The 25,006-nt window shown below is 40.7% G+C and overlaps 1 protein-coding gene across 1 annotated transcript; it reads right to left on the bottom strand.

Moving 5' to 3' along the window:
* Positions 1-311: 311 nt before the first annotated feature.
* Positions 312-14,258, bottom strand: LOC121460131 (mas-related G-protein coupled receptor member X2-like). The gene is made up of 2 exons (XM_041670357.1): positions 14,248-14,258; positions 312-1,356 (listed from the first exon to the last, which is right to left on the bottom strand). The coding sequence occupies exons 1-2, from the start codon at positions 14,256-14,258 to the stop codon at positions 312-314; spliced, it is 1,056 nt and encodes a 351-aa protein (XP_041526291.1).
* Between the last annotated feature and the right edge of the window lie 10,748 nt (positions 14,259-25,006).

Below are 25,006 nucleotides of genomic sequence, written 5' to 3' on the forward strand. Positions count from 1 at the left end.
TATCACCTTCAGTGACCAAATACATGGTGTTCTTTATTACATTTTCCTTCTAATGAAAAAGGCATTTGTCAATAGTGGTAAACAGCTCTCCTGGACCCCAGAGAGCTTCCAAGGAGTTCCATCAAAAGAAGATGTTAAAGCCCTGAGTAAGACAGCTCCAGAAATGCTGAAGTCAGTATTTGTATAACAAGTCCAGTATAAATCAACTTCCACAAGATTGACTACTTTCTCAATTGATTTAAACTTGGTTTGTCAACTAAACAATATGATGAAAATGTCACAAACTAATAAACACAAAGCCATGTTCAAGGCTACTTCTGCCTGATTAAAACAGATCTCAATCGCTGCCAGACTGTTTTTGTTTCTCTAGATCTTTCTGAAGAAACCCCTTCTTCACATTCTTCCTCTTCAGAAGTGTCCTGCATGGCTCTCTGCAGAAGTAGCTTGAGACTCCTGCACTGGAACCTACGATGCCTAACGGAGCCAACGAGGAAATAAATTATAGGATTGGCACAGCTGTTAACACATGACAGAAATATTGTCACTGAATAAAAATCACAAAGCACAACATAATTAAAATTTTCAATCCATTCTAAGAGAAACTGGTAGATTCCATAGGGCAAACCAAAGAGCAGAAAGACCAACACTGTGCACCCAATGGTTACATACAGCCTGGTCACAGGGATCCTGTGTGTGCCACAAAAGATGGTAACCATTAAGATCAGACTGGACCCTAAAAGAGCCACAAATAAAACAATTAACCATGCAGCAGTAATGAAATCAAATGTCTGACACCAACCATGGCCAAGACTATCAAATAGGAAGCCACATTCTTCCCCTTCCAGGATGCTTAGCAGCAGTGACAAAAACCAAAGCAGGGTACATATGACAGCCGATGTGTGCCTTGGGCGTTGACTGCGATACCAGATGGGGCACCTGACAGACAGACTTCGTTCAATACTTATGGCACTGAGCATGCTCAGGCCACAAAGATAAGCAATGTTTAATACAACAAAAGAAAAGAGAGGAATGTCAATGGTCTTGGAGTAGAGTGTGTCCAATATAATATGAAGGCTCTGTACGATTTGAAAGCAGAGGAAAAGGAAGTCAGCTCCAGCCAAGTTGAGGATGTATACAGAGAAGCCATTCCTTTGCATGTGGAAGCCCAGAAGCCACAGCACTATGGCATTTCCAATCAGCCCAACCAGGGCAATGATGAGGGAAAGGAAGGTCATGGTACAGTATATGATGGCACAAAGTGGAATTTCAGTGTGGTTTCTTCCATTCACTGTTGTGATGTTAGTCCCCCAGTCTGTGATGTTTGCATCCACTCTTAGGAGCTCTCCAGTAGTGTTCCTGGAAAAAAAAACAAGATATGAACATATACTACATTCTCTCTTCTTCTCAGTACCATTTTGCTCTGGGTAAATGACTGGCCTGGTTCATAGAGAGGGTAAGAGGATTGTAGAGACTGAGTAAACTATGAAAACAGATATTTCTGGAGACATCATTTAAATCCAGCTTGTAATTGATTTGGGCTATCAACAAACCATGTCCTGTAATGACCTGAGAGTATCTGGTGACCCCAATATAGACACTCAGTGTCTTGGGCTGTGTCAGAAAGAAATGGAACTCTGAACCCTACTTTCTCTCTATCCTAATACTGGTTCTTCTCTGGCTCAGGAACTTGGAAACTAGAATTATGGCCATCACTGCTCTCAGTCCTGACAGGGAAAGGATATCAACTGGGAAAAAATGGAAACATGAATGAGAGTCTTAATGGAAATGCCAAGTCTAATTAAGACCAGTAAGAAAAGAACCAGACATGCAGTCTAAAGAGTCCCTGTCTCCATTTCAGATTTGATACTGGAAATCAGAAAAGCTTTTGAAGTCATCAGAAAATTTTCTGTTGCCTGCTGCTAAATCACAAGTGTCCATCTCTCTATTGAGACTTGGTGAGTAATTGAGAATTCTCACTAAACAAATATATGAATTAATCATAAACCCAACAATAGCTATTTATTTTGATTAAATTTTTGCAAATATTGTACACACAGAAAAGGAATAAAACATTGTTGCTTAGGGTTCTGTCAGTGAAAAGATCTAGTGAGTTTGAAATAATGGCTTATGCTAAGAGATAGATAATGATAGCCTTTGTCTTTTCCAACCCAGGAATGTTCAAGAAATAACTATATTGATGTTCTGAAAAAAATTTAAACACAGAATTTAGACACTGATTTGAGATTAACTGAACTTCTAACACTCTTGAAGCATAAAAAAATGGAAAAATAAAAAGAAGGAAAGAAGTGACAACTGGCTGAATATAGGGATTTGACACAGAAACATCTACAGGGAAGACAGCGTATAACAGAAACCATCTTCCAGATATGGCAGCTTACTTGTGGAGTACCAATTCTACAAGATGGGAAGAAAGGAAGGAAGGAAGGGAGGGAGGGAGGGAGGGAGGGAGGAAGGAAGGAAGGACAAGTAAGAGAGAGATAAAAGATCTTTACTTTGGAGACCTCTGGAACTCAGTTTAGAGACTACTTCTCAGTATCCTTTGAGCAAAGAATGTGTCTCAGATGCAGACTAAAGCACAGAAGAATAATTATATGTTTATATAATGTTAAATCATAAAGGATTTTCCTTAATCTACAAAAATATATATACATTCCAATAATGGAGGCATTCAAAATATGCATGAAAAAGAATGAACCTATATAATAAAATGCAGTGATGAGTGTCAGGAGTAGATGTCACATAACAGATGCTGATGCTAAAGGATACAGGCACATGTGTCAGTTTACCCACAAAGTAAAACCTATCCCCCAAATAACAGAGTTCTGTTTAAATATCTTAGAGCTGGAAGAGCACAAAAAGATAATGTTCTACATCCTGAGAGAATATGTAACTGCCAACCAAGTGTCACACCCATCCTGATCGAAACCACTATCCTCGTTTACACCCTCTATCCAGCTAGATACCCCACCTTAGTCTTCTCTGCAGGTACTCACAGGTCCCTAAAAAGATACTCCCTCGGCCAAACAATGTTCCTTTGGGATGCCCCCAAAGTATGTCGTCCACAACCCACTTGGAGACTCCAAAATGTTTGTCAAAAAATTATACCAAAAGAGGATAACCGAGAACCAAACTCCAGATACTCAGGTGACATTATAAAATTACAAATAATATGAAAAATAAAGACAATATGTCTCTCCTAAAGATCTTAAATCCTATAGTATGTATCCCAAGTGAATACAATTTAGATGAAATTCAAGACATAGGATTCAAAGAAAAATTAAAAGCATGCACCGGAGGTCGAGGAATTCAAAGAGGACTTGAATAAACACCTGGATGAACTTAAAGAAGACAGGATTAGATACCTGACTGAAGCAAAAACAACACAATTTTTTGTTATACATGCAGTAGAAGACTAAGAAGCAAAACAATTAATGAATGAACTTAGATTTGAACAGACAAATTCCCCAAAGAATAAATATGAATATCTCCTATCATTTTGAAATGGTTCAGTATCAGTGGCCATCAGGAAAATGAAAATTAAGTCTGTTTTGAGATTCCATCTTATGTGAATCAGAATGGCTATCATCAAGAATCCAAAGAACAAGAAATACTGATGAAGATATATATAGGGAAAGAGGAACATTCAGTTACTGTTGTTAGTGAGAATGCAAACTGAAATTATCACTATAGAAATCAGTGTGGTGATTCCTCAGAAAGTGAGATAGAACAGTTATACTTTCATGTCAATTTGACACAAGACAGCATCATCAGAGAGAAGGGAGGTTCTCCTAAGAAAATTCCTCCATAAGATCAGGCAGGACACAAGCCTGTAGGGCATTTTCTTAATTAGTGATTAGTGGGAAAGGCCCAGCCCATTATGGGTAGTGCCATCTCTGGGTTGGTGGTCCAGAGTTCTGTAACAAAGCAGATTGGGGCAAGCCACAATTATGGAGTAAACCAATAAGCATCCCTTCTCTGTAGGGTTTGCATCAGCTACTGCCTCCAGGTTCCTGTCCTGCTTGAGTTTCTATGTTCACTTCCTTTGATGTTGAAGTGTGATGTATAAGATGAACAAATCCTGTCCTTCGCTTTACAGAAGCTTTTCAGTTTCAGGGGTTTCTATTTATTAATTGTTTCTCTCAGTGTCTGTGCTACTGGAGTTATAGTTAGGAAGTGGTCTCCTGTGCCAATGCGTTCAAGTGCACTTGACACTTTCTCTTCTATGAGATTCAGTGTGACTGGCTTTATGTTGAGGTCTTTGATCCATTTAAACTTGAGTTTTGTGCATAGCGACAGATATACATCTATTTTCATTTTTCTACATGTTGATATCTAGTTATGCCAGCACCATTTGTTAAATATGCATCCTTTTTTCAGTCAACAAGACAAAAACGGCAGCCTGCAGAATGGGAAAAGATTTTCACCAACCCCACATCAGACAGAGGATTGATCTCTAAAATATACAAAGAATTCAAGAAATTGAACATCAAAAGAACAAACAATCCAATAAAAAATGGAGTACAGACCTAAACAGAAAACTCTCAACTGAAGAATCTAAAATGGCTGAAAGACACTTAAGGAAATGTTCAACATCCTTAGTCATCAGAGAAATACAAATCAAAACAACTCTGAGATTCCATCTTACACCTTCAAGAATGGCCAAGATCGAAAGCACTGATAACAACTTATGCTGGAGATGTTGTGGGGTAAATGAAATACTTCTTAATTGTTGGTGGGAGAGAGAGTTTGTACAGCCCCTTTGGATGCCAGTATCAGTATGGCAATTTCTCAGAAAATTAAGGAACAACCTTCCTCAAGACCCAGTAATATCACAAGGACATGTGCTCAACTTTGTTCATAGTAGCATTGTTTGTGATAGCCAGAACCTGGAAAAACCTAAATGCCCCTCAATCAAAGAATGGATAAGGAAAATGTGGTACATTTACATAACGGAGTACTACACAGCAGAAAAAAATAATGACATCTTGTAATTTGCAGGCAATTGGATGGATCTAGAAAGTATCAATTGAGTGAGGTAATCCAGACCCAGAAAGATGATTATCATATGTACTCACTCATAAGTGGTTTTTAAACATAAAGCAAAGAAAACCAGCCCACAAATCACAACCCCAGAGAACCTAGACAACAATGAGGACTCTAAGAGAGACATACATGGATCTAATCTACATGGGAAGTAGAAAAAGACAAGATATCCCGAGTAAATTGGGAGCATGTGGACCATGGGAGACAGTTGAAGGGGAGGGAAAAGGAGGGGAGGGGAGCAGAGAAAAAATGTATAGATCAATAAAATCAATTAAAAAAGAAAAAGGAAAAAGTTGAATAAGTCCTGACTTCCCCAAGTTCCTTTGATCATGGTGTTTCATTACAGCAACAGCGATTTTAACTTAGAGAGAACATTAATATACCATGCCTTCTCATGTACCCTAAGTATTTTATATGCCACTAAATATCGTCCTTCACTATTCATGGTCATTGCTGTTATTCTACTCACAGTAACTAGGATAAGCAATCAACCTAAATGCCCATCAACTGATGGGGAGGGGACAATGAAAATTTGTACATATATACAATAGGACTTTCTTCAGTTGTAAAGATAAATTATGTTGTGAAATTTCCATGTAAATGGCTGAAACTAGAAATAATTATATTTGGGGGGGGAATCCAGGAATGACAAAAAAGAAAATTCCAAATATTCTGCTCCAAATGTAAATCCTAGTTTCAGATCTCTAATTTTGTGTGATCTACTTGAGTCACCTGTGGGAGGCAGAATTTTGGAAAGAGGTCTTTAGGTATGGATGCCTTAATGGAAGCAGTATAGAAAGGGATATATGGTGGAAAGAAGGAGGGGTGATGGAGAAATAGGTAACTAAAGATACATAAAGAGGGTTGATCAGCGGTGGAGACCTCCAGCACGCAGGCCCCGAGCATTGGAGACCCCCCCCCTCGCGCAGGCCCCAGCGGATGCGGGATAGGCCAAGCACGAAACAGTGAAGCCCACACTGAGAGCAGATCACTCCACTACTACTAAATCAAGTAGGTTTTTTGGGGCCTGGCCTGCAGAGTGGTAGAACGTTTATTGACGAGGTCCATGGGCGAACGGGAAGCCTGGTCCTGCCCCTGAAGATCCTTCTGAGTGGAGAGAGTGTTCTGGACCCACAGCGGGACACAGGAAATGGGGCAGGGGCATTCCCCGACCCCCTTGACCCCCCATTTAGTCTGCGAGGGCAGGTACCCTCTGCCAGGGCTGTTCCTCCTCTGTGGCAACCTCTCTCTCCCAGACCCATCCCAGCTTGTGCCCAGGAGCCTGCTTCACTCCCCCTCCCTTCCGTGGGGCAGTGGGATCACCCAGTTTAGCCTGTAACGGCACTGAGTCAGGAGCTCAGGGCAGAGGGCAGCGAGAGTTTCTCTGTTTTGGCAACTGGCCTGCAGAGTATTAGCCCTTTGCTTGGCAAGGCCCCTGGTGAACGAGGAGCTGGGTCCTGTTCCTGAAGACCCTTCTGAGGGGTGAGAGGGATCTTGGCCCCCAGCAGGAGCCAGGAAATAGAGGGAGGGCATTTGGTAAGAGGAGCCCCTGGTCAGCAGGGAAACCTGATCTGGTGTTAAAAGACCCATTAGATAGCATCGAAAGGAGGAGATGGGCAGGCACCAAGGCAAAAATTAACCCAATAAGCTGAAAAACAACATGAAAACACCAGAACCCAATGATCTTACAACAGAAGGATTTGAACACGCTAACACAGAAGAAGTGGAAAAAAATTGACTTTATGAAAGTAATAGAGTCCCTTAAAAACAACATGTGAAAAATGCCCTTATAGAAATGGATGAGAGGTACAACAAAAAGTTTGAAGAAACGAGTAAATACGTACATGATACCCTGGGAAACCAAGAAAAAACGATCAATCAGGTAATGGAAACAGTTCAAGAATTGAAAACTGAAATGGAAGCAAGGAAGAAAACACAGACTGAGGACCAGCTGGATATAGAAAATCTAGGTCAACGAGCAGAGCCCACAGAAATAAGCATAACCAATAGGATACAAGAGATAGAAGAATCTCAGATTCTGAGGACACCATAGAGAAAATAAATGCACTGGTCAAAGAAAACAGCAAAGTCAACAAATTCTCATCACAAAACACCCAGGAAATATGGGACACAATAAAAAGACCAAACCTAAGAATAATAGGAATAGAAGAAGGAGAAGAGTCACAACTCAAAGGTCCAGAAAATATCTTTAACAAAATAATGGAAGAAAACTTTCCCAACCTAAAGAAAAATACTCTCTTGAATATTCAAGAAGCATACAGAACACCAAACAGACTGGATCAAAGAAAAACATCCCCTCGCCATATAATAATCAAAACAAAAAATACACAGGTTAAAGAAAGAATATTAAGAGCTGTGAGGGAAAAAGGCCAAGTAACATAAAGAAGTCAGACTTACACCTGACTTATCTATGGAAACCATGAAAGCCAGAAGGTCCTGGATAGAGGTACTGCAGAAGCTAAGAGACCATGGATGCAAACACAACTACTATACCCAGCCAAGCTATTGTTCACTATCAATGGAGAAAACAAGATATTCCAGGATAAGAACAAATTTAAACAATACATAGACACAAATCCAGCCCTACAGAAAGTAATAGAAGGAAAATCACAACCCAAGGAATCCAACATTGCCAACTCTGCCTACAATAACTCAGGCATCTAGCGACCCTTCACCAGCACAACTCAAAGAAGGGAGACACACAAATTCTACTAGCAAAACCAATAAGAATAACCGGAGTAAACAACCACAGATCATTAATATCACTTAATATTAATGGTCTCAATTCACCTATAAAAAGGCACAGGCTGAGAGATTGGATACAAAAACAGGATCCAATATTCTGCTGTTTGCAAGAAACACATCTCAACCACAAAGACAGGCATCTACTCAGAGTAAAGAGTTGGGAAAAGGTCTTTCAAGCAAATGGTCCTACGAAAAAAGCAGGTGTGGCCATATTAATTTCTAACAAAACTGACTTCAAACTAAAATCAATCAGAAGAGATCGAGATGGTCACTTTATACTCATAACAGGAACAATTCATCAGGATGACGTCTCAATCCTGAATATCTATGCCCCTAATATAAAAGCACCTACTTATGTAAAAGAAATATTACTAGAACTCAAGGCAGACATCAAACCACACACACTAATAGTAGGAGACTTCAATACACCTCTCTCTTTAAAGGACAGGTCAATCAGACAGAAACCTAATAGAGAATTATTGGAGGCAATGAAGCAAATGGACTTAACAGACATCTATAGAACTCTCCACCCAAATAGGAAAGAATATACCTTCTTCTCTGCAGCTCATGGAACCTTCTCGAAAATTGACCACATACTCGGAAACAAGGGAAACCTCCACAGATACAAAAAAATATCAGTGTCCACCTGTGTCTTATCAGATCATCACGGATTAAAGTTAGAAGGCAACAACAATACTACTCCCAGAAAGCCGACAAACTCATGGAAACTGAACTGTCAACTACTGAACCACACCTGGGTCAAGGAAGAAATTAAGAAAGAAATTAAAGTCTTCCTTGAATTTAATGAAAATAAAGAGACAACATACTCAAACCTATGGGACACTATGAAATCAGTGCTAAGAGGAAAGTTCATAGCACTAAGTGCCCACTTAAAGAAAACAGAGAAAGCATACATCGGGGACTTAACAGCAAACCTGAAAGCTTTGGAAAAAAAGAAGCAGACGTGCCCAGGAGGAGTAGAAGACTGGAAATAATCAAACTGAGGGTGGAAATCAACAAAATAGAAACACAGAAAACAGTCCAAAGAATCAATGAAACAAAAAGTTGGTTCTTGGAGAAAAAAACAAGATCGACAAACCCCTATCCAAACTAATTAAACAACAGAGAGAGAACAAGCAAATAAATAAGATCAGAAATGAAAAGGGGGACATAACAACAGAAACAGAGGAAATTCAGAGACTGATTAGATCTTACTACAAAAGGCTGTATGCCACAAAACTGGAAAATACAAAAGAAATGGACATTTTCTTACATAAGTACCAAATACCAAAGCTAAACCAAGACCAGGTGAACGATCAAAATAGAACTGTTAGTCTCGAAGAACTAGAAACTGTTATCAAAAATCTCCCTTCCTTCTACAAGAGCTAGTTCCAGGACAGGCTCCAAAACCACAGAGAAACCCTGTCTCAAAAAAAAAAATCTCCCTTCCAAAAAAAGCCCAGGACCAGATGGTTTCAATGCAGAATTCTACCAGAACTTCCAAGAAGAGTTAATACCTATACTCCTTAATGTACTTCACAATATAGAAACAGGAGAGTCATTGCCAAATTCCTTTTATGAAGCTACAGTTACCCTGATACCAAAACCACACAAAGACTCAACCAAGAAAGAGAACTACAGGCCTATCTCACTCATGAACATCGATGCAAAAATCCTCAATAAAATACTGGCAAACCGAATCCAAGAACACATTAGAAAAATTATCCATTATGATCAAGTAGGCTTCATCCCAGAGATGCAGGGCTGGTTCAACATACGCAAATCTATCAATGTATCCACCATATAAATAAACTGAAAGAAAAAAAACGTATGATCATTTCATTAGATGCTAAAAAAGCATTCAACAAAATTCAACACCCCTTTATGACAAAGGTCTTGGAGAGATTAGGGATCCAAGGGTCGTACCTAAATATAATAAAAGCTATTTACAGCAAGCCGACAGCTAACATTAAATTAAATGGAGAAAAACTCAAAGCCATCCCACTAAAATCAAGAACATGACAAGGATGTCACCTCTCTCCATACCTCTTCAATATAGTGCTTGAAGTTCTAGCAATAGCAATAAGACAACATAAAGGGATCAAAGGGATTCGTATTGGAAAGGAAGAAGTTAAGCTTTCATTATTTGCAGATGATATGATAGTGTACATGAGCGACCCCAAAAACTCTGCCAAAGAACTCCTACAGCTGATAAACACCTTTGGTAAAGTGGCAGGATACAAGATCAACTCCAAAAACTCAGTCGCCTTCCTATACACTAAGGATAAGGAAACAGAGAGGGAAATCAGAGAAGCATCACCTTTCATGATAGCCACAAGTACCATAAAATATCTTGGGGTAACTCTGACCAAGGAAGTGAAAGATCTATATGACAAGAACTTTAAGTCTTTGAAAAAAGAAATTGAAGAGGTCACCAGAAAATGGAAGGATCTCCCCTGCTCTTGGATTGGGAGGATCAACATAGTAAAAATGGCAATTCTACCAAAAGCAATCTATAGATTCAATGCAATCCCCATCAAAATCCCATCAAAATTCTTCACAGATCTGGAGAAGACAATAATCAACTTTATATGGATAAACAAAAAACCCAGGATAGCCAAAACAATCTTATACAATAAAGGATCGTCTGGGGGCATTACCATCCCTGACTTCAAACTCTATTACAGAGCTACAGTATTGAAAACAGCTTGGTATTGGCATAAAAACAGAGAAGTCGACCAATGGAATCGAATAGAAGACCCTGACATTAACCCACAAAACTCTGAACACCTGATTTTCAATAAAGGAGCTAAAAGTATACAATGGAAAAAAGAGAGCATCTTCAACAAATTGTGCTGGCAAAACTGGATGTCAACCTGTAGAAGAATGAAAATAGACCCATATCTATCACCATGCACAAAACTCAAGTCCAAATGGATTAAAGACCTCAATATCAGTCCGAACACACTGAACCTGATAGAAGAGAAAGTGGGAAGTACCCTACAACATGTGGGCACAGGAGATCACTTTCTACATACAACCCCAGCAGCACAAACATTAAGGGCCTCATTGAATAAATGGGACCTCCTGAGACTGAGAAGCTTCTGTAAAACAAAGGACACTGTCACTAAGACAGAAAGGCAACCCACTGACTGGGAGAAGATCTTTACCAACCACTCAACTGACAAAGGTCTGATCTCCAAAATATATAAAGAACTCAAGAAACTAGACCTTAAAAGGCTAATCAACCCAATTATAAAATGGTGCACTGAGCTGAACAGAGAATTCTCAACAGAAGAACTTCAAATGGCCAAAAGACACTTAAGGTCATGCTCAACTTCTTTAGCAATCAGGGAAATGCAAATCAAGACAACTTTAAGATACCATCTTACACCTGTCAGAATGGCTAAAATAAAAAACACCAACGATAGCCTTTGCTGGAGAGGTTGTGGAGAAAGGGGTACACTCATCCATTGCTGGTGGGAATGCAAACTTGTGCAACCACTTTGGAAAGCAATGTGGCGGTTTCTCAGGAAATTCGGGATCAACCTACCCCTGGACCCAGCAATACCACTCTTGGGAATATACCCAAGAGAGGCCTTATCATACAACAAAAGTATATGCTCTACTTTGTTCATAGCAGCATTGTTTGTAATAGCCAGAACCTGGAAACAACCTAGATGCCCTTCAATGGAAGAATGGATGAAGAAAGTATGGAATATATACATATTAGAGTATTACTCAGCAGTAAAAAAAACAAGGACTTCTTGAATTTTGCATACAAATGGATGGAAATAGAAAACACTATCCTGAGTGAGGTAAGCCAGACCCAAAAAGAGGAACATGGGATGTACTCACTCATATTTGGTTTTTAGCCATAAATAAAGGACACTGAGCTTATAATTCATGTTCCTAGAGAAGCTAAATAAGAAGGTGAATCCAAAGACAAACATATAGGCATCCTCCTGGATATTAACCTTCATCAGGCAGTGAAGGGAGACAGAGACAGAGACCCATATTGGAGCACCGAACTGAAATCTCAAGATCCAAATCAGGAGCAGAAGGAGAGAGAGCACGAGTAAGGAACTCAGGACCACGAGGGGTGCACCCACATAATGAGAACATGGGGATGTTCTATCGGGAACTCACCAAGGCCGCTGGCCTGGGTATGAAAAAGCCTGGGATAAAACCAGACTCGCTGAACATAGCAGACAATGAGGACTACTGAGAACCCAAGATCAATGGCAATGGGTTTTTGATCCTACTGCACGTACTGGCTTTGTGGGAGCCTAGGCAGTTTGGATGCTCACCTTACTAGACCTGGACGGAGGTGGGTGGTCCTTGGACTTCCTACAGGTCAGGGAACCCAGATTGCTCTTTGGGCTGACAAGGGAGGGGGAATTGGTTGGGGGAGGGGGGAGGGAAATGGGAAGTGGTGGTGTGGAAGAGACATAAATCTTTAATAAATAAATAAATTTTAAAAAAGAGGATTGATCAAAATAAAGGGCATACAGAAATATAATATTTTATAACAACACATTATTTTTGAGAAAGAGGGTTGTAGAAGGCTACATTATGAACCTGGAAGAAGATGTTTTGAGGATCCATGGGCTGTTAAACAAAATAACCTACCAGACATGATTTATCTCTTTATGAGTTGTTGGTCAAGGATTCCCCAAGGCTCCCAAAATGATACAAATTCTTTTTATTCCTTCTGTTTTTTCATCATAATTATGTGTTCAGACCATTCTGCTGAAGGCACCCCATACCTTGAGTGTACAAATTACACAGAACCAGCTAGTACCAAGGTGGAATCTTCCTCCCTGCTAAGGCTAGCTTCCACAATCCCAGAAATTGCTATGTATGCTCCCGTGGGGCAAACATCTATGATCTTACACAGCTATTAATCCTACAATCCACCAACCTTCCAGGAAGAAAGTATACGTTTGTGAAATAATGCCAGTATAGTTATGGGGGAAATAACTGCTTTCTGATTGAATTTGAGGCCCGCTCCTGATAAAGCAATACTTGACTAGTGCTGGAAATCAGATCAAAAACACAAGATTGGGAAGATCATATGCCCTATGGTGAAACTGAATTCAGTTGTTGAAGTAAATTGATAGCACTGAGTTGCTCTATAAATAGTTATGTTTATACTTATGTATGGATACTACAATCAGCCTTAATCAGAGAAGCTTCTCTCTGAAGCAAATAGTTTTTAAAAAGAGAATAATGGCATCAGAAGCTACTGGAAAGAGGTAAAGGTTGATAGTTTACCTCTAAGGAAATCATTTGTATCTTTTTTCTAAGGTCCAGGTAACATTGAAAAAGGAAGACGAGCAAGAATGTAAGAGCAAGAAAAATAAAGAGAAGAGCTTCAAAATGACATCTTCTCAACAAGACACGGTCCTTCCAGTCACAGACTCAGAGCAGGTGGGGATGTACACACATATTCTACACAATATTCCAATCAACATCCAGGCATGGATGAAGAATAGAGTCTGAAAGAATTACCGCTCCCAGCTGAATAATTGACTTACAACTGATTCAAGGAGAGGAGATATCATTGCCTTTGATGGGGTTCCCACAAGTAAATGAACCAGGTGCTCAAACCACCAAATGGGCATACAAGATAAACGTTTCAAAACAAAAGTGAAAATCATAATCCCAAAAAGGAACTGGTAGAAAGGGAGATCAATAGAGATGGAGGAACAGTTGAGAAGGTTGGGGAGACTAAGCAGGCCGCATTGTATGCATAACTAAAAAGATCAAAGAACAAAAATTAATCAGTATTGAATGCCTGGGACAGAGCATGGGTACTTTTCCAATCACAGCAATAGCCAGCTCTGGGGTCAGATGACTTTTACTTTATGACAGTTGATAAAACTCCACTCTCCATGTTATTTGAGGGGTGGAAGTGGGTCTAACATCTCATGTATCTTTCCCTAAATTGATTGATAAATTATAGTTAATTGTGTTCCTCATAGTCCCTCATTTTTAGACCATCTGTTTTCTACTGAGACAGAAATATACAAGGGAATGGAAACTTTCCATTGGGGGAACACTGTGGCTGAGATAAGATACTGAGAAAACTGTGCTTTTAGAGACAGTGCCTGTATCTATATGCTTGCCATGTTGAGGAAAGTGGCAGAATGCTCACAATAGGAACATGTGTGAGTAGTTGGGGTGAGAGGAGAATGGGAGAAAGTACAAGGAGAGGGCACTGCCTTGGTTCACTGACTTCAAATCTCCCACACTCCCAGTCTGCCAACCCACGAAGCTGGCATGGAGAATTTCAAGACTCCTGTTTCTGCAGAAATGCATGAGGCTCCTTGATTTATCCACCTCAGTGGTCACAGACTAAGAAAAAGAGATAATAGCTTTAGGGAGAATGTCTCAAAACAAAAATCATCTTACCTTGCCTCCATTCTGCCTACAGGAGATGGTGAACTGATCTGTGGCAAATAGAAGCATCCCCCAGTTCCGCCATCAGTATGAAACTCATCTGTAGTTCAGAAACTGCAAAGAGACTGGTGTTTGAGGAAGGACAGTCAAGAGGGGAAGAAAGAGCTGTGGTTTCTGATATCTGTATCTGCGTAGATGAGTATCACTCCTTTGTGTCGTACTCTTCACAAGACTGTTCTCATATCTAGCCTGGCACCTATCTCTTATCCTTTGATCATACCAATCCCTATGGTTCCTCTTCCCTATTAATGCTTCTTGCAGCCAGAAGGTTGGTAACACCAAGCAATGTGAGTCAGTGCTGTAGCATTATCTGTTTATCAGAGCTATTTTATTTTTGCAAACACAGACCATGACTAAGCAACAAACATAAAAATAGTAACCAAATTAGGTGAGTTTGCAGAATAGTGACTTTTAGATAGGAGACTCAGTTTTGAAATGAAAATAGTTGCTTCTGTCAAATGTTCAGCCTAGGGAAGGATTCAGGGAATGGGTAGTCTGCTTGCTCCTGGGACAACCTCCTTACTGCTAGGATGCCAAAGAAGGAGGTCAAGTCAGCACTCAGCAGTGGGACCATGAAGAAAAAACTCAAGATGTTGTCTGCAAGAGTGATAGGTAAGCCTGCTTCTGCATAGGTGGAAATGAAGGAAACCAAAAAGACAGCAGAAAATAATAAATCTTCAATAAAAATCAAGCAGCTAGAGTAGGAAGAGAGGAAAAAGGAAAACAGATTAAAACATAAAGTCTTTTCATGCATTATCTTCCTGGAACCTTAAAGGTCCTGACCGGAAGAGGTAGGCAAAGCCTAGAGAGAACCAACAATAAAATAATCAACCACAGATCTGTTATGAGATTACTTGACAGATGTAATTCATTGCCAACTGTTGCAAGTCAGCAGCCTCATCAGGCTTTTAAAGGCTACTAAGCCATAGACATAGAATCTAGATCAGGGCAAATGCTAGCTGACCAATGTTTTGGATAGAATTAGTGATCCTAGATGAATTACAAGACAGACAGGCAAGGCTTACGGGTAATGGCACTGAGCATGCTCAGACCTGTAGGGTAGGGAGAGGGTGACATGATGGTAATGAGTCTAGAGATGAAGACAGTATAATATACATGGTAATGGTGAGTTTATATCATGACACCAGAGGATGCCCAGAACTGCTTGGCATTGTTACACAACCTTGCCTATACAGAAGCTCAGGAGCCATGGACAGTCCATTTCCTGCCAGCCACATTCAGATTCAGAAAGCCCATATCCAGAGTCTCCTTATCTTGGACTCTCAATATTTTGACAAAAGTCCTCTAGTGACATTGGATTATTTGTGTTCCCAACACTTTAACCCATGTCTAAGCCATATTATGACCTGAAAGAAGAAAAGTAGTCTGAGGAGGCTGTATGAGGCAGTGGTAGGACTCTGGGCTCATTAATGCTTCTATCCTGGAACAGGGGTAGGAAACAGGAACCTTCAACCCATGCTGCATGGCCACTTCCAGTAACTGGGAAGGTATATCTCAGAGACAGAAAGATACCATGATGGAGATTCATGAAGTTAGTATCACCTCTTGCTGCTAAGACAGATGTGAGGATGGCCATACCTTCTAACTACAAAGTGGCAATGGGGGCAAGAAGACTTTCATATATATTGCGTATTGAATGAGTCTATTTCTGTGTGAATGTTATAGTGAATAATCATAAAATATAAGATTAACAAATGAATAATGGAAGAAAAGAAGGTGATAAAAAGCAGAAAGAAAATGGAAGGGAAGAAGTAATAGAAAACAGTGCAGTTGAAAATTTTTAGTCAATATCACAAATATTTTTGCTAATAAATTTGGTTCTTTGACAAGTTCATACATATTCATAACCCATCTGGTTATTCCCCTCTCCTGCCCTCTCTTCTTTACCTACAGCCCTTGCCATATTCATAGCTTTGTGTGTGTGTGTGTGTGTGTGTGTGTGTGTGTGTGTGTGTGTGTGTGTGCCTGTGTGTGTGCCTGTGTGTGTGTTAGAGTTAAATTAGGGCTGTCTGTGTAACCGTGGTTTGGGAAGTGTCCATCACTGCCCAAAGGAATGCAATGCTTTCCCTTCTTGATACAGAATCTATAAACTACCAATAATTCATCAGCAAGTATCTGGGCCCTCTGAGTCTCTTCTTTATCCATAGATGACTGTACCATGGGTCCAACTCGTGTACACCCAATGCTAGAAGACAAAATAGTTGTGAGTTAATTATTGCCTCAACCATGTCGTGCTTAGAAGGCATCTTACAACTCTTCTCTATCTTTTGCTCTTACATTAGTTCAGCCCCTTATTTGGCAACATTTCCTGAGGCTTAAAGGCAATGGTATAAATGCCTTGTTTAGGGCTGAGCCCCCTGCACCATCCTTTATCCTGAAAACCTTGTGCTGCCAGGATCTGTATTCACTGCAGAGAGAGATTTCTCAGATTAAGACTGGAAGTAGACTTTGACTGAGTTGATAAACATCAATATTTGAAGGTGCTTTGGTAATGACAAAGGTGATAAGAAACAGTATAAAGTTCCCACTTAGAGCTTCAGACCTTATAAATCATGGTATGTATGTGTTTGTTCTTGAGGAGCAGGCCTCAAATCTAACAAAAGAGCAATTGTTTACTCTCATAATGGTTATACCCCTATTGTGCTAACAGGCACAACTTGCCTGGCAGTTTGGGATTCTTATTCATAAAGTTCATAGCTGGGTAAGAAATCATTCTTTATAATTCTATCAGTGGAAAGTTCTACTTAGTGAAGAGTTCCATGTGCTTGCCAATATGACTAATATTGTTCATGAGCATGTCTCCCAACAGGGAGGTGCAGTAGATGGTTGCTACTGAGAATCTAAGGTAGTATTTTATGAATGTGTTCAATGATGAACCGTATTTATAGTAGTGTCGAGTAGTCTAAGCAAATGTGGGGCCAACAATGCGGCTGATCAAGGAAGGTAAAACAAGGCAATGTTTGTTCAGTTATTAAGTAATTTTCTCTGTGTCATTATTATAAATTGACCTATTACTCTCCCCCAGGTAACAGAGTGGGCTTTTGCTCTCAGTTTAAACACTGAAGAAGAGACTTCTTTAAATGGACTTTGTGTGCTGAGCAAGATTGTGGGTGATGAGATAGGTGCCCATGTGAAGTCTAGTCTGGGAAAGAGTAATGAATCACTTAAGTGTGTATATTAGAAGCTGACTGAGTTCTTTCAGGGACTTTGAGACAACTGCTGATTATCTTCTCATTTTACTGGTAAGAAAAAAGAAGCACAGAGGAGTTGAAAACAAGGATATAAATTTGTATCCAAAGGATTGTATTGTAAAGGCCAATTACACATGGAGGGAGAAACACTGACAAGACAGGACCAAATTAAATCTAAAAAGGACTACCACACATGATAGATTTCAACAAATTTCTGGGAGCATGTGGAAAGCTAGTGTAATAGAAACTTCCAGGAATCTACAGGGGTGACAGTGGCCCTAGTGAGGATTCCTAGTAATGGAAGAAACAGAACCTGTACCAGGCTTCTTCCGCAACCATGCAAGTCTTCCAGTGGTGGGACTGAGATATCAACCCAGCCACAAAACCTTCAACCTACAATCTATATACTCTTGCAAGATATTCTAGAGCAATGAAGGTGCAGAACTTATGGAGTGGACCACCAGTGAGTGATCTAATTGGAGACCCATGCCTTGAGAAGGAGCCCATACCTAACTATGCCTGGATGGCCAGGAATTGGAGGCTGGATAGCCCAGAGACCTAGGATGGAGGGAAGAAAAATCAATAAAATCATTCCTAATGATATTCTACTATTCTCCTATATTAATGCCTAGCCCAGTTGTCCTCAGAGAGACCTCTGCTTGTCATTGATGGAAGAAGATTCAGAGACCCAGAGCCAAACATTATGTGGAAAGAAAGTTGAAATTGGAGACATCCATCAGGCCCCTCCACTTGGAATTCTATGAACCCCATGGAAGAGGAGAGGGAAGAGTTGTAAGAGCCAGAGGGGTCAAGAACACCTGGAGAAGATGACCCACAGAATTGATGAAGCTGGTTTTATAGGAACTCACAGAGACTGGAGAGGCAATCACAGCCTGCTTGAGTGTGAGCAAGGTCTTCTGGATATATGCTATGGTGCTCTTATGGCCTTCTGCTCATGGGACGGACCTGTTTCTTCCCACTGGGTTGCCTTTCTCAGCTTTAATGTGAGGGTTTGTGCCTCGTCTTATCATATCTTGTTATGCAGTGTTTGGTTGATAGCCTTAGAAGGCCTGTTCTTTTCTAAGAAAGGGGGGTTCTCGGGGAGAGAGCTGGTGAATGACAGGGAGGAGTAGATGGAGGGAAAATGGAGGTGGGGATATATTGAAAATATAACAAAAAACTATTACATGCTTAATGAGCTTGCCAGTCATTTTTATTTGTTCTCTATGCTGGTATGCCTTTCTGTTCAACTGTGTTGGCTATTTTTATGTCAGCTTGATACACTCAAGAGTTATCTGAAGGGAGGGAACCTCTATTGAGAAAATGGGCTCCATAAAATTTGGATGTACGGCATTTTCCTAATTAATAATTGATGGGGAGACCATTGTGCGTGATACCATCTCTGGGCTAGTAGTCCTGGGATCTATAAGAAATCAGGCTGAATAAGCCATGATGAGCAAGTCAGTAAACAGCACTCCTCCATGGCCTCTGCCTCAGTTCCTGCCTCCGTGTTCCTGCTCTGTTTGAGTTTCTGTCCTGACTTCCTTTAATGATGAACAGTGATATGGAAGTATAAAATCAAATAAACCGTTTTCTCTCCACCTCCAAAAACTGGCTTCCATCCTTAAGATGGCGTCAGGCTGCTACATCAGTATCTTATGTTTCCTCTTCATGTTCTTTATCCTGGGGAGAGACATCACTCTTTCTCATCAATGGCTTCTCATTCAGGCTGATTTCTCATTGCACATAGGTAAAGTCATATATTGACAGTAGTCCATAGGAGAACAACTTGATGGTGTGTTTATTAATTTATTTGCTTTTAATTCTCTGTCATGTTTTTTTCCTCTCCCTATCCCCCTCCCTTCCCCCTCTCTCTTTCTTTCTCTGTGTTAGATTGTGGATTGACAATGAACAGATACCCTGCCTGAGCAAAGCTACACTACCTTGCCAGTGGTCTTTTCTCACAACCGTGGCTACATTAGCCGATTCTGACTCCTTATATCTTCTCTCCATCCCTTTGGTCCTGGTAATACTAAGGCTTCTCCACTAAAATAAGTCACATATTTCTCTCAGCCATCCCTCTATCTTAGTAAATAGCTGTAACACCCGATTTGATGTTACACCCTCCGTACAGTTCGCGCGCCACTGTACCGAACGCGAGTTGGGCAAGGGCCTGGAGATTGAAAAGAAGACACAGAGAGACCAGGGTCATTCGAAAGGAGATCAGCCGAATGCCACTTTATTCAGCATTGGGGGAGTCCTTATCTACCTCACTGCAGCACAAGGATCTCCGCCCAGGCAGGGGGGAAATTACCATATTAACAATGGAGTAAATGCCCTGCAGCTAACCACCAGGTGGGGCAGGCATAGCACAGAAACACACAGGAAGCTTAGTTAGTTGTCATAAACTGTCCCCATGAATGCACCACAGGAATAAGGGAGACCAGCGCCCTACAAATAGCCTGCATTGAAAATAACTCAATTACTCTTTTATTTGCTGCCTTCAGTTTCTGAGGCATAATTACAGATATGAGGCATATCATGGAAAATAGCTGTGAGTAGCAAGAAAATCAATGAAGCCTACGGATATTACCTTAGGGCTTCAATAACCTCATCTCTTCCTAAAACCAGGACCAGAAACTCAGACATCATCAGTTTAACTGTAGACAGTTGCCACATGTGTGGCTGGAGGAAATGGAGCAATTTATTTGAGCTTGCTAGCTGAAGATGAGGAACAGCCACAGCCTTCACAGGAGAGAAGTGGCAGGTATGGAGACTGGAGGAGGGCAGGACACATTAAAGAAACCATGTCATGAATAACTAGTTTTGTCTGTTATCAAGTTTCTTAGCAGTAATGAGTAGATATTTAATAATGTATTCTGGGGAAAAATCACAAAGTTATAACCCTAACAAGAACTGACAAAAGCAAAGATGAGTTTGGAAGCAGTGGTTACATACCCCTCTGATGACTACTGAGACATGCAACAGAAACATAGCCATCTGAGGAGATCTGCAATGAGAATCAGGATATGGCTGCCTATGTGCTGTGTGGTGGTAAGCATTCTTGCTTTTTTGATGGTTTTATGAGCCTTGGATGCGAGATGTGTAGCCTAGGTGAATCATCTTGAGGTAAAGCTTTCAGTGGGGGACATTCAGGGTGCTAGTCTTTTTTGTGGGATAGAGAGGCATGCCTCTTCGTGAGCAGGACTCCCCGTGTAAGTACAGAGACACCTGTACTGCTTGTGTTGGAAAAGTCTTTAAAATAATCACTGAAAGCACCTTTCACAGCCCTACTTCTGAGGCTGTGGGACACAGCGGTGGATTGGATCAGTAGAGGCAGCAAAAGCAAATATCTCCATGAGAAAAAAATGGCTGTATAACTTGAGAAGATTTGAAAGAAAGCAGTGCATGTAGAGATGGCTCATACAAGCAGCAGGGATACTTGATTATAACCAGCTGAAGTTCCCATGAATATAAAAGGGAAACAATGGAGGAAGGACAGGAATTACTGAAGAAAATGAAAATTGGAGAGGTGGTGTTTGATGCCTTGTGTGCACAAGAGGAACGGTTAGGAAAGAAGTCAATCCCTCAAGGACCCTAAGACTGGTGTGGGTATTTGGTGGCTTTGATGGGTGCTAGAGTGGACTGATCTTTACCAGGTTGGAGAGGCTTTGGTGCACAGGAACAATTCAAACCAGTGGCTCATCAAAAAGTTGAAGGCAGTAGAATATATGAAGATACAGATGATCCCCATTGTACTCTCTGCCATAAAAGATGCCCTGTGTGGGAACCAACAAAGCTCCTCCTCTGAAAGTAGCCATGCTTCCTGGAAGTTAGGGCCATAAACTATAACCTGAAACTGCATATCAAATCACAGATTTATTGGTTGCCTATTAATGTGCAAAGTACTTGGTCTTCAGTGGATACTGGAGCACAGTTTACCATAGTTCATTTCAACCCCCATAAATATGAGGCTCAATAAACAGCAATGAATGCATATGGGATGAGAAAAGGGAAAATAGACAAAAAGGCATGTCTTGAATACTCAAAGTCAAGTGTGTCAAGATTTGAATTGAGCCAGAATTTAAAATTAACAGAAAACTAAATGTAATGCTAGTGAACCTCCAGGAACTTTTAAAGTCTGAACAGCAGTTCACAAAAGATACAAACAATAAATCAGCATAGGTTTTTTTTAAAAGATTAAGCTTAAACTAAGGATAGGTATAACCCTACACACACTTTCCACCCCATAACACGAGATATAAAGTATATTGGAGATGAAAATTTTTTTCACCCAGCCCAGGGCCCTTTCAGCAGCCAGGTGTGATTGATGAAAAGACAAGAGCAGTGGTGCTGGCCCAGATTCTCTCAAAATCAAGGCTCTGGCTTCAGTTGCAAGCATGACAGGCTAGAATGATTCCCTTAGACCGGATCCATGCCAAGTAATGTAAGCTAGCTCAAACAAAACCATTAGAAGCAGGGATTGCAGATTGTCACTCTGGGAAGAGCAGCATATGAGGATGAGGAGTCAGACCAGCTCAAGGAAAATATCTGAGGATTAAGGAGGCCTAGATGGAGTAGTGTTTCCTACCCACACTTCTATACTCAACATTGATCTGTTGGCTGAAGAAATGATGAGATATTTTCATTCTGTGCCAGATCTTGCTAATTATTATTTATATCCTTGGTTACACAAATATTTCTTGGAAAGGATGGTGATGGGTCTTCAGCTATCTTGCCCCACATTTATAGAAAGTTATTGTGACACCTTGAGTGGTGGGAGCCTATATCTTTTTGGGACCATCTATATCTGGGCCCGTCCTGTTACTAAGATCTTCACCCAACAACCTTATGACTCATTTTTACACAGTAAGGATGCTTTTGTTTAAAATCTTTAACTGCTGTCTTTACTGGTTCTTGTAGAAAAATACCAAGTCACTTACAAAGGAAAACCCACCAGGAGAACAGCAGAAGTCCAGAAGAGGACAGTGTAGGAGTATTTGAGAGTTCTACAATAGCCCAGAATGGAGTATAGCAAAGGTTTATTTATTTGGGGTTAAAACTCACAGTAAGGGTCCTCTGGGTGCACTGGAAGCTGGAAACCGAATCCAGCAGAAAAGAGGGTCGTGTGTGTTTTTCATCTGCGCTTTTAGTACCTCAGACCATGCCCAAAATGGGCTGGTATCTAAAATTAGACTATTAACTAAAGGAATTTCCAAAACAAAAGAGAATGTTGTGGTGACTTCAATGAGAAATCTCTCCACTAGCTCAGGAACTGAGAGCACTTGGTCCTCAATTGGAGATGCTGTTTGGGAAGTTATAGAACCTTTTGCTGGAGGAAGTACAGCATGATAGCAGGACTTGAGAATTTAGAGCCTCATCCAACTTCCAGTCCACTCTCTCCTTCTCGGCCAATAATTGAAACTTGGTCTTTCAGCATCCTGCTCCAGCCACCTACTGCCATGCCTCCCCCACTTCTATGGACTCTCCCTCTGGAATCATAGGTCAAAATAAAGTCTTTCTTCCATGGGTGCTTTTCCAGTGGTCTTTTATCACAACAACAAAGCATACATTTCAAGTGCTGAAAGAAAGTAACTGCCAACAGAGATTACTATATTCAGCAAAATTATCCCCCAAATTCAACAATAAGCAAAGATCTTAGAAAGCATGGGATAAAACTGGACTCTCTGAGCATGGCGAACAATGAGGGCTGATGAGAACCCAAGGACAATGGCACAGGGTTTTGAACCTACGTAATGTGCTGGCTTTGTGGGAGCCTAGCCAGTTTGGATGTTCACCTTCCTAGAAATGGACGGAGGGGGGAGGACCTAGGACTTACCACAGGGCAGGGAACCCTGACTGCTCTTTGGACTGGAGAGGGAGGGGGAGAGGAGTGGGAGGAGGGGGAGAAGGGTGGGAGGAGGGGGAGGAAAATGGGAGGCTGGGAGAAGGTAGAAACTTGTTTTTTTCTCCTTTTCTCAATAAAAAAAAAAAGCCGGGCGGTGGTGGCGCACGCCTTTAATCCCAGCACTCGGGAGGCAGAGGCAGGCGGATCTCGGTGAGTTCGAGACCAGCCTGGTCTACAAGAGCTAGTTCCAGGACAGGCTCCAAAACCACAGAGAAACCCTGTCTCAAAAAAAAAAAAGTTAAAAAAAAGTATAAACCAAAGCAATTCATGAGTAATTTTCACAGTATTTCCTCAAAGAATAAAAGAATGAACGGGGATTGTTAAGGTAGTAATATAGAACAGTCATATACTATAAGAATGCAAATTTCACTCATCATAATTATTTTTGTGAGCATCTCTGTGTTCAGAAGTATGTGTATTCTTGTAACTGGAGTTGATTTCTGAGGTACCTTGGTAGTGAGACTTTGAGAGGGCTGTTTATCAGCACCTAGAAGAATTGTGGCATAGAGAGTAGGGGTAGGGCTTATCACCACGCTGTGTCTCTCAGCATTATAGAAAAGGAAGTAGCAAGACAGGGCGAGGTCTAAGTGCTACTGAGGAAGGATATGAAACATGGGAGTGTCTCTGGAGATCTACTAAGTGATGTAATGTGGAGTGTACAACGTAATCTTACACTGTCCTTCCTGTCTCCCAGGATATCTTCAACAGAGCCCCTTTGCTGATAAAAGCTTCTGTCAGGGGAGTTGATGGGAGAAAGCACAAAAAGTGAAAAGTTTGTAAAGGAAAGAGATATGTCCATGCAGACACCAAATGGAGAAAGAGAAAAGTTCACGCTGATGGGATAAATAATAGATGTTTGAGAGTTCATGAGAGATTCTCTCAAACTTCTCAAGGGACTATGAGTTAAAAATTAGTGTTTTGCATAAAATACAATTGGAGCACAAAAAGAATAATTTTTCTCTTAATCTCACAGTGTGAATTTGAAGACAACATATCATCAGAGGGTCCACCCTTTCAACCAATCCTTTGGACCTACCAAAATCATGGTAATAAGGAAAATACAGAGAAATGATACCCAAGGGGAAATAATTCCCAAAGAAAATCTAAAGACAGAAACTAATATTCTGGAAGAAAATAAAATCTAGCATAAGCAAAGGCAGACAGGAAACAAAGCTGTTGAATGGGGCACAAAGAGAAAATGCATGAAATTCAGTTGAGATAGGAGAATTTGGGGGCCCTTCCTGTCCAATAAAGGCAGTCACTGCTTCAGAACCCAGAGCACTAGGTGGGCAAGATTTCTCTCAGAAAGGTAATATGTCCTCCACAGAAGGTGCAAAGAGTCATCTTGAGGGAGATGCATCCATCATAATCTCCTTAGATATTACAGATCTGGATGATTTGAACAAGGAAGGTGAGAAAATCAAGTTCTGTCATTCCCTTCTCAAGAGCTTTACAACTTGTTCATCTTTTAGCATGGGTGCCTCCTTTACCAAAATAGCCTCTCTAGATTGCTTCTGCTTTACCCATTTTCACACCCCAGTCCTTACAAATATTCCCTATATATACATACAAGCCTGGCTATATTCTACCC

The sequence above is a fragment of the Microtus oregoni genome, unplaced genomic scaffold (genome assembly GCF_018167655.1).
Source record: "Microtus oregoni isolate MIOR12 unplaced genomic scaffold, Mior012 000000F_ref0000247, whole genome shotgun sequence".
Taxonomy (NCBI): domain Eukaryota; kingdom Metazoa; phylum Chordata; class Mammalia; order Rodentia; family Cricetidae; genus Microtus; species Microtus oregoni.